Below are 16,147 nucleotides of genomic sequence, written 5' to 3' on the forward strand. Positions count from 1 at the left end.
TTGAGAGGAAGAGGGGGAGGGGGAAGGGGCAATGTTAGCTCAGAGAAAGTTCATTTTTCAACTTTCACTTTGTGGAGTTAACTGAACATACTCAACATTAAATGTATGCTATATTCACTGTAATCTCTTTGCCCTCTCAATAATTTCACCCTCTCTGGACCTCATGCCTCTGGACCTCAGGCCTCTGACCCTCATGCCTCTGGACCTCATGCCTCTGGACCTCAGGCCTCTGGACCTCATGCCTCTGGACCTCAGGCCTCTGACCCTCAGGCCTCTGACCCTCAGGCCTCTGACCCTCAGGCCTCTGGACCTCATGCCTCTGGACCTCAGGCCTCTGACCCTCAGGCCTCTGACCCTCAGGCCTCTGACCCTCAGGCCTCTGGACCTCATGCCTCTGGACCTCATGCCTCTGACCTTCATGCCTCTGACCCTCATGCCTCTGGACCTCAGGCCTCTGGACCTCAGGCCTCTGACCCTCAGGCCTCTGACCCTCAGGCCTCTGACCCTCAGGCCTCTGACTCTCAGGCCTCTGACCCTCAGGCCTCTGATCCTGACAAACTACCATTAGAGAGACCTAACCCTGATCTGGGACATGGCCCTTTCTTTGTGAGTGTATGTGTTTGTATGAGTCTGTGTTAGTGTGCGTGCATGTGTGTTTGTGTGTACGTGCATGTGTGTATGGGCAAAAGCCTTGCTGGCACGCAAGGCAAGGTGTTGAGAGTGAAAGTAAGGTAGGTGTATGTTACTCAACATTGCAATCAGGGCAGTGGTTCACAGGGGCAGTGATGGAGAGAGGATGGATATAGAGGAGAGATACCCACCGTACACACTAAAGAGATGGAGAGAGGATGGATATAGAGGAGAGATACCCACCGTACACACTAAAGAGATGGAGAGAGGATGGATATAGAGGAGAGATACCCACCGTACACACTAAAGAGATGGAGAGAGGATGGATATAGAGGAGAGATACCCACCGTACACACTAAGAGAGGAGAGATGAGGACAGGACAGGAGAGAGTGGGAGGAGGGATGGAGAGGCGTTGGATTTCTGCTAGATAGGCCAGCAGCAAAGTCCAAATGTTGCTACATTGTAAAAATGAATGAAAACCCAAAAAATATTTTTGGTCTGAATGAAATGTTAGGGTTAGGCCTTAGGAGTTTGGTTAAGGTTAGGATCAAGGTTAGAGTTAAGGTTCAAGACAGATGACTTTGTGTCTGTGCCAGCTAGTGAACAGGATTCATGAGGAAAACCATTAACCAGCGATAGAGAGTGAAATCTCAAGGGTACTGCGGTCCAACCAAACTCTTAACAGAAAGGCAGCCTACTGGTTTATGACAAGTGTCCACTTTTCATTTAAAATGTGTCCTTTTGGCACATACTTTGCCTCCATAGTAACAGGCACACCTGCACAATTGCACATACACATGTTTCTCTGAAATGCCCACAGAATGCCTGTTCTGGTAGTACCATATCCTGTTTTTTGAGACCCTATGACTAAGCTGAAAGCCTTAAACAACACACACACACACACACACACACACACACACACACACACACACACACACACACACACACACACACACACACACACACACACACACACACACACACACGTTTCTTGGAAACGTCTCTATTCTGGTAAACAGCAGTAGAGGGTGTAGTCATTAGTTTGAGGCAATGTTAAAGCTGACTGAATAGTTGGATCTGAGATCAGTCTTTGTCTTCCTCTCCAACTAACCAGAGTTTCATTGAGAACTGGAGCTGATGAACTACAGAACACAGCTTTTCTAAGAACATCCAGGAAGAAGAGAAAAAAAACGGTAAGAACGTTTATTCAAAAATGTGTTTACATATCTTTCTGAGTTAAAATGTGAACACATTTCTAGCAGCAGCACCATAAAGATGTAATAGCAGTGCCACGGAAACAATAAATATTAGGACTTCTACTCAGAAATGCAAAAACACAACTTTTACTGTTGAACGGCAAAGAAATGATGAGACAGCTTGTCGTTCCCATGTCTGTCCTTACTGAGATTAAATGACTAGACCACAAAATGGCATAATGATACAACTTCCCTCTATCACTGATTTAAAAAAAAAAGATATATTTTCATCATAAATTACACACAAGGTCCAACCGAAACACTTTTAACCCGACACCTCTGAGAACCTGCCACATTGGGCACATGGGGAGCAGTTGTTGTGGGGGGGTTAACTGCCTAGCTTCACCTTGTCGGCTCTGGGATTAGGACTACACTCTTAGAGAAAAGGGTCCCATAAGGGTTTTTTGGTTGTCCCCATAGCAGAACCCTTTTTGGTTCCAGATAGAACCCGTTTGGGTTCCATACAGAACCATATGTGGAAAGGGACCTACCTGGAACCAAAAGGGTTCTACCTGGAACCTAAAATAGTTATTCAAAGGGTTCTCCTATGGGGACAGCCGAAGAACCCTTCAAGGTTCTAGGAAAAAAAGGAGCTAAGAGTGTATCAAACTTTAGGTTACTGGCCCGACACTCTAACCACTAGGCTACCTGTCGCCTTGCAGTTGTTGTATTAAAATAAGGGAAGCAAGGTCTCAGTGGTACAGTCAAACAGTATTTACTAAACGGCAGCTGTTCCAGTTCCAGCTGTTGCAGGTATGCAATGGGTTTATGGGCATTTACAAATGTATTGAAAAAGGCCTTTAAAAACAAGACTAAAATACCATTAATGTTCCTTATGACACACAAATACACCATTTCTAAAGCATTTGATGAGCTGGATGTGCATGTCTGAAAGCATAATAACTGTATGCATGTCACGATTCCCACCGACGGTGGCGCCCCCTCCTGCTCGGGTGGCGCTCGGCGGTCGTCGTCACCGGCCTATTAGCTGCCACTGATTCCCTCTTTTGGTTTTGTGCACCTGTGTTTAGTTTGGGTAATTAGCGGGGCTATTTAATTTAGCTGGTCCGCTTCCGTGTTGTGTGGGATTATTTCGTTACTGACGGTTCATGTTCGTGTCGGCGCTGGTTTACGCCGTGTGTGTTTTCTCCCCTGTGTTTGGGAATATTTGTTTTGTGTGTGAGTGTACATTAAATACGCCACTACCCTGTGCTCGCTGCTTCCTGTGCCTCATTCCTTCACCACGACTACCAAGCCATTACAATGTAAAGCAACTACTAATGCAGAAACTCTATAGTCTAAGTGTTGTTTGATAATCCACTCCGGTTTTGTTGAACAGTCCACCTAAATATATATACATTTAACAATTTTCAACACATTTGACCTTTGACCTGTTGAAAATGGTATTAGAAAACCAAAATTACCTTGTATCACAGCAAACATGTTTTATCTAGCATTGATGACAGTCTGTAATAAGCAAAATCAAATCCCAGCACTTTTTTCAGGTTGGCTGGTCTACTATAAGATTACTATGGGATTAAGTTTCAATTTGAGCTGTCCTCATGGTAACAGCAGAGAATGGTGAGGGAGACAGCTGTCCTCATCGTACCAGTAGAGAGATGAGGGAGACAGCTGTCCTCATGGTACCAGTAGAGAGATGAGGGAGACAGCTGTCCTCATGGTACCAGTAGAGAGATGAGGGAGACAGCTGTCCTCATGGTACCAGTAGAGAGATGAGGGAGGCAACTGTCCTCATGGTACCAGTAGAGAATGATGAGGGAGACAGCTGTCCTCATGGTACCAGTAGAGAGATGAGGGAGACAGCTGTCCTCATGGTACCAGTAGAGAGATGAGGGAGACAGCTGTCCTCATGGTACCAGTAAAGAGATGAGGGAGACAGCTGTCCTCATGGTACCAGTAGAGAGAGATGAAGGAGACAGCTGTCCTCATGGTACCAGTAGAGAGATGACGGAGACAGCTGTCCTCATGGTACCAGTAGACAGATGAGGGAGGCAGCTGTCCTCATGGTACCAGTAAAGAGATGAGGGAGACAGCTGTCCTCATGGTACCAGTAGACAGATGAGGGAGACAGCTGTCCTCATGGTACCAGTAGAGAGAGATGAGGGAGGCAGCTGTCCTCATGGTACCAGTAGAGAGATGAGGGAGACAGCTGTCCTCATGGTACCAGTGAAGAGATGAGGGAGACAGCTGTCCTCATGGTACCAGTAGAGAGAGATGAAGGAGACAGCTGTCCTCATGGTACCAGTAGAGAGATGACGGAGACAGCTGTCCTCATGGTACCAGTAGAGAGATGAAGGAGACAGCTGTCCTCATAGTACCAGTAGAGAGATGACGGAGACAGCTGTTCTCATGGTACCAGTAGAGAGATGAGGGAGGCAGCTGTCCTCATGGTACCAGTAGACAGATGAGGGAGACAGCTGTCCTCATGGTACCAGTAGAGAGAGATGAGGGAGGCAGCTGTCCTCATGGTACCAGTAGAGAGATGAGGGAGGCAGCTGTCCTCATGGTACCAGTAGACAGATGAGGGAGACAGCTGTCCTCATGGTACCAGTAGAGAGAGATGAGGGAGACAGCTGTCCTCATGGTACCAGTAGAGAGATGACGGAGACAGCTGTCCTCATAGTACCAGTAGAGAGATGAGGGAGACAGCTGTCCTCATGGTACCAGTAGAGAGATGAGGGAGGCAGCTGTCCTCATGGTACCAGTTGAGAGATGAGGGAGGCAGCTGTCCTCATGGTACCAGTAGACAGATGAGGGAGGCAGCTGTCCTCATGGTACCAGTAGAGAGATGAGGGAGGCAGCTGTCCTCATGGTACCAGTAGACAGATGAGGGAGGCAGCTGTCCTCATGGTACCAGTAGAGAGAGATGAGGGAGGCAGCTGTTGCGTTGTGCCTAAGAACAACCCTTAGACGTGGTATATTGGCCATATACCACACTCCCTCATGCCTTATTGCTTAAGTGACCCGCAGTGTTTGTCATTATACCCTGATGAAGACAGCTTGTCTGTCCAAACGTTGGTTATTCAATTATTGCATCTGAGCTCCTAGAGTGTGTGGCTCTCCTGTGCTATCTTTCCATCTCATTGTCTCTCATTGTCTTTGGCCTGATAGTAAGCAATAGAGTTGGAAAGAGCACAAACAGATCTGGGACCAGGCTAGGCAACAACAAAGTTACATTTGAAAATTATGTTTTATTTGCTATTTCATTTTTAACCTTTTTTTTTTTACCAGAAGGAGACGTCTATGTGTCCGACATTTTACTCAGAGATGTTGAAGTCAGCGATGTGTAATTGTGACACCCAATCAGAATTCAGCCTCTGCCTGTCCTGAGGTGAATTATTTCTCTCATTGGCTAGAAATGACTAGTTACAGGTGAAACGAAACTTAACTCCGACTATAAGGTGCAGCACATAGCCTCACCTCTCAGTCACAACAGGGGACAATTAACAGATCAGTACAACCACACTAAAAGTGACTTCAGTATTCAATATTCCCAAAGAAGTTAACTACCTTAGTAATTAGTTCTATCATTTCTTGATTTCTTCTTCTGATTACTTGTGTATTGGCATTGTATTTTGCGTGACCTTCTACTGCACTGTTGGAGCCAGTAACATACATTTTATTGTACAATTACATTGTTAGGGAATGTACTTCGTTTTACAACAGTTATACCACATAGCATTACTCAATTCTAGTTATTATTATTGCATTTTTGGAGGGTTACTCTTTTTATAGTTCACATCACAGGTATCTCATTCCATGCAGGGCCTAGTGTCTACAGTAGGGCAGTCCAACCCTCTTCCTGGAGATCTACCGTCCTGTAGGTTTTCAGTCCAACCCTCTTCCTGGAGATCTACCGTCCTGTGGGTTTTCAGTCCAACCCTCTTCCTGGAGATCTACCGTCCTGTAGGTTTTCAGTCCAACCCTCTTCCTGGAGATCTACCGTCCTGTGGGTTTTCAGTCCAACCCTCTTCCTGGAGATCTACTGTCCTGTAGGTTTTCAGTCCAACCCTCTTCCTGGAGATCTACTGTCCTGTAGGTTTACAGTCCAACCCTCTTCCTGGAGATCTACCGTCCTGTAGGTTTTCAGTCCAACCCTCTTCCTGGAGATCTACCGTCCTGTGGGTTTTCAGTCCAACCCTCTTCCTGGAGATCTACCGTCCTGTGGGTTTTCAGTCCAACCCTCTTCCTGGAGATCTACCGTCCTGTGGGTTTTCAGTCCAACCCTCTTCCTGGAGATCTACCGTCCTGTAGGTTTTCAGTCCAACCCTCTTCCTGGAGATCTACCGTCCTGTGGGTTTTCAGTCCAACCCTCTTCCTGGAGATCTACTGTCCTGTAGGTTTACAGTCCAACCCTCTTCCTGGAGATCTACTGTCCTGTGGGTTTTCAGTCCAACCCTCTTCCTGGAGATCTACTGTCCTGTAGGTTTACAGTCCAACCCTCTTCCTGGAGATCTACTGTCCTGTGGGTTTTCAGTCCAACCCTCTTCCTGGAGATCTACTGTCCTGTAGGTTTACAGTCCAACCCTCTTCCTGGAGATCTACTGTCCTGTGGGTTTTCAGTCCAACCCTCTTCCTGGAGATCTACCGTCCTGTAGGTTTTCAGTCCAACCCTCTTCCTGGAGATCTACCTTCCTGTAGGTTTTCAGTCCAACCCTCTTCCTGGAGATCTACTGTCCTGTGGGTTTTCAGTCCAACCCTAATTTAACACACCTGCTTCTACTAATTAGCTGCTCAATAAGACCTTAACTAGCTGAATCAGATATGCTAAATTAGGGTTGGACTGAAAACCTTTAGGAAAGTAGATCTCCAGGAAGAGGGTTGGGCTGCCCTGGTCTACAGGTTTTCCCTCTTCCCTTGTACTTGATTGATGAATTAAGGTCACTAATTAGTAAAGAACTCTCCTCACCTGGCTGTCCAGGTCTTAATTGAAAGGAAAAAACAAAAACCTGCAGACATTAGGCCCTCCGTGAGTTTTACGCCCCTGGTTTACATTGTTTGAAAGTGAAATAGCTGAGAAGAAATTCTAATTTATTTTGTGGAATTTGTTATTTGTAATGAGATCATCGTCTAATTCCATGTTTTTAATTAGCCCCTGTAACAGATATGGGACGAAGAAGAGGGACTCTGAAGATTCTGTTGCTGTTGACACTCTGTCTTCAAGCCTTCACTGGTCAATGCCAAGGTACACACACACACCCGTGCACACACATGCACGTACACACACCAGGGCCATGCAGGGGGCAGGTGCTCAAAATGAAAAAAAGGGCGAAATCTAGAAAATACCAAATGCCTCTGTAGAGAACTTTTACACTTTTAAATAGGCCTATTTATGTATGCAACACACTCATCGTTACAAACTAGTTCAGTGCCTCCTAAAGACATGATTGACATGGGGTAAAGAAGGCGGGCTATCAGCTGATCATTGATGTGGATGATTGATGTTCATCTGCTAGTTAGCTTTAATTATTTTACTGATTGTGATTTAAATTTGTCTTGTCTTACCCTCTCTGAACCTATCAGCCAATTAGACTGAATATGGATGATGACGTAGGCTAAATCAAGTGTTATAAAGTGTGAGACAGATGTTAAGGTCTTTCAAGCTGGGTGTCTCTTTACAGGTCAGACTGGGAAACAGGCGCAACCAAAAGGCGGGGTGGAGGGGGGTGAACTTGACGACAACTTGTGAGCAGTGGGTTCTGAACAAGTACAACAACAAAAAATTGTGGGGGGAAATTATACCACCACCCGAAAGGGTGCTTTAGAGACTGGAAGGACAAAGGGGCATGTGCTCTGCACGGTTAGAGTCTGACACACACACACATTTCATTAGGTTTTCATCAAGACAATCACTATCAACTCAAGCACTTCTTGTCTGTTTTCACAGATTCAGGGCAGCCCTCTGACCTCAGGATAGTTCTGGTGGGGAAGACTGGATCAGGGAAGAGTGCAACAGGAAACACCATCCTGGGGAGAAAGTCGTTTAGAGAAGCCTTCTCCCCTGAGTCTGTCACTGATCACTGTGAGAAACAGAGTGGAGTGGTGGAGGGCAGGAAGACTGATGTCATCGACACCCCGGGGCTCTATGACACAACAATGTCTAAAGAAGAGATGAAAAGTGAGATAGAAAAGGCCATCTACATGTCAGTCCCAGGACCCCACGCCTTCCTGCTGGTGATCAGACTGGGGAGGTTCACAGAGGAGGAGAGGAACACTGTGAAGTGGATCCAGGAGAACTTTGGAGAAGAAGCATCAAAGTACACCATCATTCTGTTCACTGGTGGAGACCAGCTGGAGGACATATCAATGGTGGACTTTCTAAGTGAGAGTGAGGAGCTTATGAAACTCGTCAAGGTCTTTAAGGGCAGAAATCATGTCTTCAATAATAAAAACAAGAATGACAACACTCAGGTCCCAGAGCTGCTGAAGAAGATAGATGAGATGGTGACGAGGAATGGAGGACAACACTACACCAATGAGATGTACCAGGAGGTCCAGAGGAAGATCAAAGAAGAGGAAGAGAGGAAGAAACAGGAAGAGAAGGAGAGAGAGGAGGAGGAGAAGAGGAAACAGGAAGAGGAGATCAGAAAACGGGAAGAGAAGGCAAGAGAGGAGGAGAGGAAGAGACAGGAGGAGAAGAGGAAACAGGAGGAGGAGATCAGGAAACAGGAAGAGAAGGTGAGAGAGGAGGAGAGGAAGAGACAGGAGGAGGAGAAGAGAAAGGAGGAGAAGAAGAAACATGAGGAGGAGATCAGGAAACAGGTAGCGGAGGCGAGAGAGGAGGAGAGGATGAGACACCAGAGGACGAGGAAGTCGTCGTCAAATGGCCTTTTGGGATTGTTAGCAACTGCTATCACAGCGGTGGTAGCAGGACCATTAGCAATTCCAGTTGGAGCTGCTTTACTTGCAAATGAAGTAGCTGAACATTTAGACGATTCTGATTAAATGAGGAAGAGGAGGCAGTGTGAAGTAGCACTCTCTTCCTCATCTTAATGTCAAGTAGTAGCAGTAGATTAATACTGTACAATGACAACCAACAGGGATTGTTCATCACTTTCTAATAGGATCAGTTATTTAACATTTAACATGTATATCATTCAAAGGATCAGAGATAATAACATACTGTAGGATGATATTTATAATTCAACAAAAACAAACAGACAGAAATATCTGAAATCGTGTTTCATTAACTCAGAGATAGATAATACGTTAGAATGGGTAAAGACATTCTAGGTTTCTGGATATCTACAATATTGATGTATCTACCCTCCCTCCCTGGTCTGTGTTCTCCCTCTAGCCTCTCTCTACCCTCCCTCCCTGGTCTGTGTTCTCCCTCTAGTCTCTCTCTACCCTCCCTCCCTGGTCTGTGTTCTCCCTCTAGCCTCTCTCTACCCTCCCTCCCTGGTCTGTGTTCTCCCTCTAGTCTCTCTCTACCCTCCCTCCCTGGTCTGTGTTCTCCCTCTAGCCTCTCTCTACCCTCCCTCCCTGGTCTGTGTTCTCCCTCTAGTCTCTCTCTACCCTCCCTCCCTGGTCTGTGTTCTCCCTCTAGCCTCTCTCTACCCTCCCTCCCTGGTCTGTGTTCTCCCTCTAGCCTCTCTCTACCCTCCCTCCCTGGTCTGTGTTCTCCCTCTAGCCTCTCTCTACCCTCCCTCCCTGGTCTGTGTTCTCCCTCTAGTCTCTCTCTACCCTCCCTCCCTGGTCTGTGTTCTCCCTCTAGCCTCTCTCTACCCTCCCTCCCTGGTCTGTGTTCTCCCTCTAGTCTCTCTCTACCCTCCCTCCCTGGTCTGTGTTCTCCCTCTAGCCTCTCTCTACCCTCCCTCCCTGGTCTGTGTTCTCCCTCTAGCCTCTCTCTACCCTCCCTCCCTGGTCTGTGTTCTCCCTCTAGTCTCTCTCTACCCTCCCTCCCTGGTCTGTGTTCTCCCTCTAGTCTCTCTCTACCCTCCCTCCCTGGTCTGTGTTCTCCCTCTAGTCTCTCTCTACCCTCCCTCCCTGGTCTGTGTTCTCCCTCTAGTCTCTCTCTACCCTCCCTCCCTGGTCTGTGTTCTCCCTCTAGCCTCTCTCTACCCTCCCTCCCTGGTCTGTGTTCTCCCTCTAGTCTCTCTCTACCCTCCCTCCCTGGTCTGTGTTCTCCCTCTAGTCTCTCTCTACCCTCCCTCCCTGGTCTGTGTTCTCCCTCTAGCCTCTCTCTACCCTCCCTCCCTGGTCTGTGTTCTCCCTCTAGTCTCTCTCTACCCTCCCTCCCTGGTCTGTGTTCTCCCTCTAGCCTCTCTCTACCCTCCCTCCCTGGTCTGTGTTCTCCCTCTACCCTCCCTCCCTGGACTGTGTTCTCCCTCTACCATCCCTCCCTGGACTGTGTTCTCCCTCTACCATCCCTCCCTGGTCTGTGTTCTCCCTCTACCCTCCCTCCCTGGTCTGTGTCCTCCCTCCCTGGACTGTGTTCTCTCTCTACCCTCCCTCCCTGGTCTGTGTTCTCCCTCTACCCTCCCTCCCTGGTCTGTGTTCTCCCTCTACCCTCCCTCCCTGGTCTGTGTTCTCCCTCTAGTCTCTCTCTACCCTCCCTCCCTGGTCTGTGTTCTCCCTCTAGTCTCTCTCTACCCTCCCTCCCTGGTCTGTGTTCTCCCTCTAGTCTCTCTCTACCCTCCCTCCCTGGTCTGTGTTCTCCCTCTAGTCTCTCTCTACCCTCCCTCCCTGGTCTGTGTTCTCCCTCTAGTCACTCTCTACCCTCCCTCCCTGGTCTGTGTTCTCCCTCTAGTCTCTCTCTACCCTCCCTCCCTGGTCTGTGTTCTCCCTCTAGTCTCTCTCTACCCTCCCTCCCTGGTCTGTGTTCTCCCTCTAGTCTCTCTCTATCCTCCCTCCCTGGTCTGTGTTCTCCCTCTACCATCCCTCCCTGGTCTGTGTTCTCTCTCTACCCTCCCTCCCTGGTCTGTGTTCTCCCTCTACCCTCCCTCCCTGGTCTGTGTTCTCCCTCTAGTCTCTCTCTTCCCTCCCTCCCTGGTCTGTGTTCTCCCTCTAGTCTCTCTCTACCCTCCCTCCCTGGTCTGTGTTCTCCCTCTAGTCTCTCTCTACCCTCCCTCCCTGGTCTGTGTTCTCCCTCTAGCCTCTCTCTACCCTCCCTCCCTGGTCTGTGTTCTCCCTCTAGTCTCTCTCTACCCTCCCTCCCTGGTCTGTGTTCTCCCTCTAGCCTCTCTCTACCCTCCCTCCCTGGTCTGTGTTCTCCCTCTACCCTCCCTCCCTGGACTGTGTTCTCCCTCTACCATCCCTCCCTGGACTGTGTTCTCCCTCTACCATCCCTCCCTGGTCTGTGTTCTCCCTCTACCCTCCCTCCCTGGTCTGTGTCCTCCCTCCCTGGACTGTGTTCTCCCTCTAGTCTCTCTCTACCCTCCCTCCCTGGTCTGTGTTCTCCCTCTAGCCTCTCTCTACCCTCCCTCCCTGGTCTGTGTTCTCCCTCTAGTCTCTCTCTACCCTCCCTCCCTGGTCTGTGTTCTCCCTCTAGTCTCTCTCTACCCTCCCTCCCTGGTCTGTGTTCTCCCTCTAGTCTCTCTCTACCCTCCCTCCCTGGTCTGTGTTCTCCCTCTAGTCTCTCTCTACCCTCCCTCCCTGGACTGTGTTCTCCCTCTAGTCTCTCTCTACCCTCCCTCCCTGGTCTGTGTTCTCCCTCTAGTCTCTCTCTACCCTCCCTCCCTGGTCTGTGTTCTCCCTCTAGTCTCTCTCTACCCTCCCTCCCTGGACTGTGTTCTCCCTCTAGTCTCTCTCTACCCTCCCTCCCTGGTCTGTGTTCTCCCTCTAGTCTCTCTCTACCCTCCCTCCCTGGTCTGTGTTCTCCCTCTAGTCTCTCTCTACCCTCCCTCCCTGGTCTGTGTTCTCCCTCTAGTCTCTCTCTACCCTCCCTCCCTGGTCTGTGTTCTCCCTCTAGTCTCTCTCTACCCTCCCTCCCTGGTCTGTGTTCTCCCTCTAGTCTCCCTCTACCCTCCCTCCCTGGTCTGTGTTCTCCCTCTAGCCTCTCTCTACCCTCCCTCCCTGGTCTGTGTTCTCCCTCTAGCCTCTCTCTACCCTCCCTCCCTGGTCTGTGTTCTCCCTCTACCCTCCCTCCCTGGTCTGTGTTCTCCCTCTAGTGTCAGAGTTAGTGTTAAACACCACATGATTAACACAGTTGTAATGTACTGTATGTACTGTACGTCACAACTGTATTCATACTGTACCTCATTACTGTATTTCTACTGTACCTCATTACTTAATTTCTACTGTACCTCATTACTGTATTTCTACTGTACCTCATTACTATATTTCTGCTGTACTTCATTATTTTATTTCTACTGTTCTTTGGAAAATAACAATACTTTAACAATTACAAAGAGGGATTTTGTATTGTATACCTACTGAAAGGGATATGGAGGGATTATATATTGTATAAATATAGACTAATCAATTTGATTATTAGTATTTTGTGCAGTGCTTGTGCTGTATAATGTTTCATGATTTATCAATCTTTGATGGACATTTGATGGACAACCTTTAGTCGTTAGTGTTAACTACTGTTGCATGTGTGATTTCCCCAGATTTAAACAATGTGAAATCCAGAAAATCCTTTCCTCATATTTCTTTCAAAGAACAACATCTTTACAACAGATTTATTTCACATTTGAGAGAGTGAGTGAGAGAGAAATTTGCTTTGTCATCGTACCGACAACATTAAAATAGCCTTTCAAGACTGAAGTCAGCAGGACTTTGAGTTAATATCAGCCAGACTTGTTGCTGTGTTACAGAGTAAAAATAGCCATTCATCCAGTTTAGAAAAGAGAATACTGAACATTCTGCTCCATTGTTACACTCCCATTGCAAAGCAGAGGGTTCCATTGTACTGTATTAGAACACAACTGTACTTTAGAACTAGAAGAGACTCCACTATCAAAATATGAAATGATGGTCAACTGTATAGAGACACACATAGGCTGTGATTCATTCCAATACTGTATCAACACACATAGGCTGGGATTCAATCCAATACTGTATCAACAAACAGGCTGGGATTCAATCCAATACTGTATCAACAAACAGGCTGGGATTCAATCCAATACTGTATCAACAAACAGGCTGGGATTCAATTCAATACTGTATAGACACACAGGCTGGGATTCAATTCAATACTGTATAGACACACACAGCCTGGGATTCAATTCAATACTGTATAGACACACACAGCCTGGGATTCAATCCAATACTGTATAGACACACATAGGCTGGGATCCAATACTGTATAGACACAGACACACATGGACTGGGATTCAATCCAATACTGTATAGACACACATAGGCTGGGATTCATTGGTCAGCCAGAAAAATGTCTGACCATGGCTTTGACCCCACTCTCCGAAGATGTCTCAGGGGGAGTTGGGATATGCAACAAACACATTCCAATTCCCTCAAGTACACACTACAAGAGTTAAATAAGACAAATATCATACTATAGTCACCATGCTAGTGAGCCTGACCTGAATAATCTCAGGACTGTTTTAATCTATTATCATCATGTCAGGTATCTACAGTTTCTCTTTCCCTGTTAGGAAACATGATTAGACATGTTGTCTTCAAAACAACAGCAAAATACATTCCATGCAGCTCCGGTAAAAGTCCAGATAGGTAGCTAAAGAGAAAGAAGGAAAGACATCGACTCATGTGGGATGTGTCACAAATGGCATCCTATTCCCTTTATTGTAGTTCACTATAAAGTGAACAGAGTGCCATTTGGGAAGAAACCAACATGTACCTCCCACAACACAATCCTCCTTCTGAAAGGCAAGAGAGTGACGCATTCAACTTCGCCTGGACATCTGTGAGGTGGAGAAGAGAGCTGAAGTACCTTTCATGGGATGAACTTAATTCCTCAAACGTGAGATAGAAAAACCAGCATGGCAGATGAACGTGGTGAGTACTTAATAACAGGTTCATATGGTTATAAAGTACTTAATAACAGGTTCATATGGTTATAAAGTACTTAACAACAGCTTCATATGGTTATAAAGTACTTAATAACAGCTTCATATGGTTATATAGTACTTAACAACAGCTTCATATGGTTATATAGTACTTCATAACAGGTTCATATGGTTATATAGTACTTAATAACAGCTTCATATGGTTATATAGTACTTCATAACAGGTTCATATGGTTATATAGTACTTAATAACAGGTTAATATGGTTATATAGTACTTCATAACAGGTTCATATGGTTATATAGTACTTAATAACATGTCATATGGTTATATAGTACTTCATAACATGTTCATATGGTTATATAGTCCAATAAATAAGAAAAACAGTTATACAATTATACATGTATTGTTTTATGTCAACTACAGTTCCTTTACTAAAGGAGGCAGAGACATCAGACTTCGATGAGCATGGCTCCATTCCTTTATGGTCAGCAAGATGGACAGATAATTAATAAACCACAATTCCGGTTAACATTTTTTTTATACTAGAGCAAACAGTATATACACAGCGTCACCAAGCCAACCAATGTACAGAAATCCACAACACATTATTCTCTCATTAATTATACATATTTCAGTGTACTGTGTAATCCTTGAATCAATGTTGCAAAGATATTAGGACAAAACATTTCATTTCAGGTTCTGTAGAAGGATTCTACCTACATGAAAGATCGTCACCCTATCCCGCTGAGAATGACAGCCATGCAGGTAAGATAACAGTATCGGACAAATAAAACTAGTGATGCAATAGTGAGTCTTCACTGCTGTTGTTAGCTGAATATGATTCCTGTGAATCTAATTGAATGAATTTAGTAATTAACAATGATGAAACTGCGTTACAGTTTGTATTTCCACAGATTCAGAACAGCCAGCTGATCTGAGGATAGTTTTGGTGGGAAAGACTGGAGCAGGGAAGAGTTCAACAGGAAACACCATCCTGGGGAGAGATGCCTTTACAGAAGAGGCCTCCCTTGTGTCTGTAACTGCTCACTGTGAGAAACAGAGAGGAGTGGTGGATGGGAGGAAGACTGATGTCATCGACACCCCGGGGCTCTATGACACAACGATGTCTAAAGAAGAGATGAAAAGTGAGATAGAAAAGGCCATCTACATGTCAGTCCCAGGACCCCACGCCTTCCTGCTGGTGATCAGACTGGGCGTGAGGTTCACAGAGGAGGAGAGGAGCACTGTGAAGTGGATCCAGGAGAACTTTGGAGAAGAAGCCTCAAAGTTCACCATCATTCTGTTCACTGGTGAAGATCAGTTGAAGGGGAAAACAGTTGAAGAGTGTCTGAATCCTTGTGTTGCACTTCAGGAACTGATCAGAAGTTGTTGGGGAAGGTACCATTGTCTCAATAATGATTAGAAGGATGACCGTCTTCAGGTCAAAGAGCTGCTGAGGAAGATAGAAGAGATGGTGAAGATGAATGGAGGAGAGCACTACACCAATGAGATGTACCAGGAGGCCCAGAGGAAATTGAGAGAGGAGGAGGAGAGAAAGAAACAGGAGATGGAGGAGGAGAGGAGGAGAAGGGAGGAGGAGTTTCAGGAGCAAGAAAGGAGGAGATGGGAAAGAGCAACAAGAGAAAATATTGCAATAGGTTTAACTTCAGCAGCAGCTGTTGGGGCAGTAGTAGCTGGGACTACAGTACTTGTTGTAGTCCCAGTGGTTGTGGTAGCAGGACCAATTCTGTTGGTTGGGGCAGCTGGTTTTGGTATAGCAGCTATTGTCATTTGAGTAAAGAAGATAATACGGTAAAAAAACATTAGTACCACAGATGGAAATGAGCTACTGTACACATCTTCAGAAATTAGTACAATACTTACAATATTCATGTTAAACATGTTCCTTGATGAATTTATAAACACATTAGGTGATAAATAATAACATGTATACTGTAGGTGATTATGAATAAAAAAATCTGATCAAACTTTTTGGGGTAATTTAATTAATCTATTTTTGATTCAAAAAGGGTTAAAGAGGTAAACTTCTAATGTACATGGAAATATGGACATTTTGTTAGACAATTGTGTTTTTAATCATCTATGATTTTTTTTATATACATGTATTCTACTCGGCTAAGGAAACATTCAATGTATTTTACATTTGTCAAATAAAATCAATTCATTCATTCAATCTTTATGACTTGATACTGTAACTGGGTAGTTCCACCAATTTGGCGCCTTTTGAGAAGTGCAACTTGGTAAAAAAAAACGACTTTATATTTCACCTAATTTTAACATTCA

At 45.8% G+C, this 16,147-nt stretch overlaps 1 protein-coding gene and 1 pseudogene across 2 annotated transcripts; both read left to right on the forward strand.

Moving 5' to 3' along the window:
• The first annotated feature begins 1,607 nt into the window (after positions 1-1,607).
• Positions 1,608-9,211, forward strand: LOC115178774 (GTPase IMAP family member 4). Of its 2 annotated transcripts, XM_029740086.1 has the most exons (4): positions 1,608-1,824; positions 5,140-5,239; positions 7,001-7,093; positions 7,796-9,211. In XM_029740086.1, exons 3-4 carry the CDS (start codon positions 7,015-7,017, stop codon positions 8,851-8,853), a joined length of 1,137 nt encoding a protein of 378 aa, XP_029595946.1. In that variant the 5' UTR covers positions 1,608-1,824; positions 5,140-5,239; positions 7,001-7,014; the 3' UTR covers positions 8,854-9,211. The 2 variants fall into 2 exon arrangements, with proteins under 2 accessions (XP_029595946.1, XP_029595945.1); XM_029740085.1 differs by lacking the exon at positions 5,140-5,239.
• A 4,131-nt stretch (positions 9,212-13,342) lies between these two features.
• LOC115178776 (GTPase IMAP family member 7-like) lies at positions 13,343-15,831 on the forward strand (annotated as a pseudogene).
• Positions 15,832-16,147: the final 316 nt, after the last annotated feature.

The sequence above is a fragment of the Salmo trutta genome, chromosome 38, assembly GCF_901001165.1.
Source record: "Salmo trutta chromosome 38, fSalTru1.1, whole genome shotgun sequence".
In the NCBI taxonomy this organism is placed as follows: domain Eukaryota; kingdom Metazoa; phylum Chordata; class Actinopteri; order Salmoniformes; family Salmonidae; genus Salmo; species Salmo trutta.

Excerpts from the sequence above, each read along its gene's own strand:
- LOC115178774 (XM_029740086.1), top strand. The coding sequence starts at position 7,015 with ATGGGACGAAGAAGAGGGACTCTGAAGATTCTGTTGCTGTTGACACTC. Across the intron at positions 7,094-7,795 it reads CTTCACTGGTCAATGCCAAG|ATTCAGGGCAGCCCTCTGAC; the intron begins GTACACACACAC and ends CTGTTTTCACAG.